The 3,385-nt window shown below is 40.7% G+C and overlaps 1 protein-coding gene across 1 annotated transcript in view; it reads left to right on the top strand.

Annotated features, from left to right (window-relative positions):
• USP33 (ubiquitin specific peptidase 33) overlaps positions 1-3,385 on the top strand; it is a 70,988-nt gene that overhangs the window by 34,996 nt on the left and 32,607 nt on the right. Inside the window, exon 9 of the mRNA XM_015571078.1 lies at positions 1,812-1,925. Coding sequence (XP_015426564.1) covers positions 1,812-1,925 — 114 coding nt within the window. The remainder of the gene's footprint in view (positions 1-1,811; positions 1,926-3,385) is intronic.

The raw sequence follows: 3,385 nt of genomic DNA, 5'->3' as shown, positions 1-3,385 counted from the left end.
GCCCCTGTACTTCTTTTCTTGCTCCCCTCAAAGCATAGTTTCTTTTTCTCCCATTTTCTTAAATGCCCCATTTAGAAAGTTACATGAATTAACTAAAATGAAATATGTTAATAGTCCTAAAAAGTTATTTTCTTTCTTGTTGGGAAAGAGTTAACAATTCTATTGAATTCCCCTTGCCAACAGAATTTTATAAATCCCTGCCTGTACTTCTTTTCTTGCTCCCCTCAAAGCATAGTTTCTTTTTCTCCCATTTTCTTAAATGCCCCATTTAGAAAGTTACATGAATTAACTAAAATGAAATATGTTAATAGTCCTAAAAAGTTATTTTCTTTTTCTTGTTGGTAACTGTCAAGATAGAGTAAGCAAGAAACTGGGTTGGATGGAATGTCCTGTATGTGTCTGTTAGGGCCATCTGGTGTTATGTGTAGCTTAAGTCCAATGTTTCCTTGTTGATTTTTCTGACTGGATGACCTGTCCGAATATGGGAGTATTGAAGTCCTTTAATATTATTCTACTGCTGTCTATTTCTCCCTTCAGATCTGTTACTATTTGCTTTATATATTTAGATGCTCCTATATTGGGTGCATACATAGTTACTAATGATACCCTCTTGATGAATTGACACCTTTATCATTACAGAACGACCTTCTTTATTTCTTGTTACAGTTTTTTGAGATAAAATCTATTTTGTCTAATATAAGTATGTTTACCCAGGTTTTCTTTTGGTTCCACTTACATGAAATATCTTTTTTTTTTTAAACATTTAAACATTTTATTTATTTATTTTTTGTTTGTTTGTTTTTGTTAATCCTCACCCAAGGATATTTTTCCATTGATTTTTAGAGAGAATGGAAGAGGGAAGGAGAGACAGAGAGAAACATCGATGTGAGAGAAACACATCAATTGGTTGCCTCCTGCAAGAGCCCTGTACCAGGGAGGAGCCTGTAACCAAGGTACATGCCCTTGACCGGAATTGAACCCAGGACCCTTTGGTCCGCAGGCTGATCCTCTATCCACTGAGCCAAACCGGCTAGGGCTGGAATATCTTTTTATGGTAGCTGATTTATTGCAGGCCAGGATTTGGTCCTTTGCCCAGACAGTTTACTGTAAGTAAATAGATTTTTGGAGGTTCCCTCAAGTTAATCAAGTTCATTGCCTTATAAATTGGTAACTTGAGCCATTGGATGCAGTACCACTTACTGGGCTGTAGAAGCTTAGAAGAAGCTGATTAACTTAAAAGTTAAATTTTGAGCATGTTAAATTTGGGATGCCCAAGACAGCCATATCTTTGGGTATTTGTTGTAACTCTGGAGTTTAGATGTTTCATTTTTGTAAGTTTGACTGTCATTGCATATGTGTGATAATTTAAGATTACCCAGGGAAAGTGTATGTAGGGAAGAGAGAAAAAGTTATAGGATCAAGTCCTGAGGAACCCTGACATTTAGATAACTAGTAAGAGCAGAAAGAACAATAAAGAGGAAAAAGAACTGTTAGAGAGGTAAAGAAGAAAGGTACATTACATTGGTCAAGAGAAGGGTTGCTCAAGAATGAGGGGGGGTAAGTCACCTGTGACATGCTACTGAAAGGAAAGTGAAAGGTATTAACTGGATCTGATGGCTTTGAAGACTCTGATATGGTGGAATCAAATCTTGTTTGAGGAAAATATGAAGAAATGAATATGAAGCTATAAAAGAGAGCAAAGAAATAATAGATAGCGGGCTCTTTGTACTGTCAGTTAATTGACTGACGAGAAAGTAATCAGTATTAAGCTTGATTACCCTCTAACATATATTTTGTTTTCTTTAAATCAGCCCACCTTTGACACAGTTTTTTCTTGATTGTGGAGGACTAGTTCGAACAGATAAGAAACCAGCCATTTGTAAAAGTTATCTCAAACTGATGACGGAACTGTGGCATAAAAGCAGGTATGTAATTAATATATTTCTTTCCTTTATTGCTTTTATTTTTAAAAAATATTATTTTTTAAATATATTTTTATTGATTTCAGAGAGGAAGGGTGAGGGAGAGAGAGAGAGAAACATCAATGATGAGAGAGAATCATTGATTGGCTGCCTCCTGCATGCCCGCTACTGGGGATTGAACCTGCAACCGGGCATGTGCCCTTGACCAGGATCCTTCAGTTCGCAGGCCAACGCTGTATCCACTGACCCATACCAGGTAGGGCTCTTTATTGTTTTAAATGAATATCATGCTCAGTTGGTTAGAGCATGATCCCAATATGCCAAGGTTGCAGATTCAATTTCCGGTCGGGGCACATGCAAGAATCAATCAATGATGGCATTTTTATACACCAATAATGAACTCTCAGAAAGAGAAACTGAAAAAACAATGCCATTTACCATTGCAACAATAAAAATATAAGATACTTAGGAATAAACTTGACCAAGGAGGAAAAAGACCTGTACTCAAAAAACTATAGGACATTGAGAAGTGAAATTGAGGGAGAGAACCAAGATGGCGGCATAGGTAAATGCCTGTACTTGCTGCCTCCCATAACCACATCAAAACTACAACTAAAAGACAAAATGGATATCATCCAGAACCACAGGAAGGCTGGCTGAGTGGAAGTCCAACAACTAGAGGGACAGAGAAAAGCGCATCTAGACTGGTAGGAGGTGCAGTGCGGAAGAGTGAAGGTACGGAGGTGTGTGAAACGGGCTGGCAACTGGGTATGCTGTGGTCTCTTTCAATCAGGAGGGAGATACAAACTTCTGACTGCTCTGAAATACAGTTTCTTGCCAGACTCATACGGGGAGAAACTGGACTGTCTGGCATCAGGCTGGTACACGAGGGTGGCTTACTCTCAGAGGTGCTCGCAGCGTTCATTGTTCCTGCATGGGGCCGTGGGACACAGAGACCCAGAGACCTATTGGGGCAGGGCTGATAGGCAACCATTGCTGTTTACACAGCCCTGTGTGTCCCTGAGACCATGCCCCACCCAATTTACAACCCCACACAAGCTGTGCACAGAGGCTTTGCATACTAAAGGCCTGGCCTTTCCCTGCCTAAAAACCTTTCAAACTGCAGCTGGGTGTGAGAAACCCAGAGGTTCCAAAAGAAGGCCTTAGGCTCGTCAGCAGTCTGCATTGCTTCACAGCTGCACTTCATCTGGGCACCTCCAACCCCAAACAAAGAGGAGGAATCTGCAGATCTCTCTGTAGCTTCTGCTGGGTGGCCTCAGGCAGTAGGTGACTTTGTACCCCCTTGGAGATCCAAGAGCCAGTCTACCCAGTGGTCAGAGTGAGACCATCCAGATTACAACTCTTCAGATCCATAAGAGACACACTCAGGGGGCAGACTCAGTGAGTACCAAAGCCCCACTGAAGCAAGTCCTGCCCCATAAGGGTATTTCCAGCACAGCTGT

Source organism: Myotis davidii, unplaced genomic scaffold (assembly GCF_000327345.1).
Source record: "Myotis davidii unplaced genomic scaffold, ASM32734v1 scaffold248, whole genome shotgun sequence".
Taxonomy (NCBI): domain Eukaryota; kingdom Metazoa; phylum Chordata; class Mammalia; order Chiroptera; family Vespertilionidae; genus Myotis; species Myotis davidii.
This window is presented reverse-complemented; position numbering and strand designations above follow the sequence as displayed.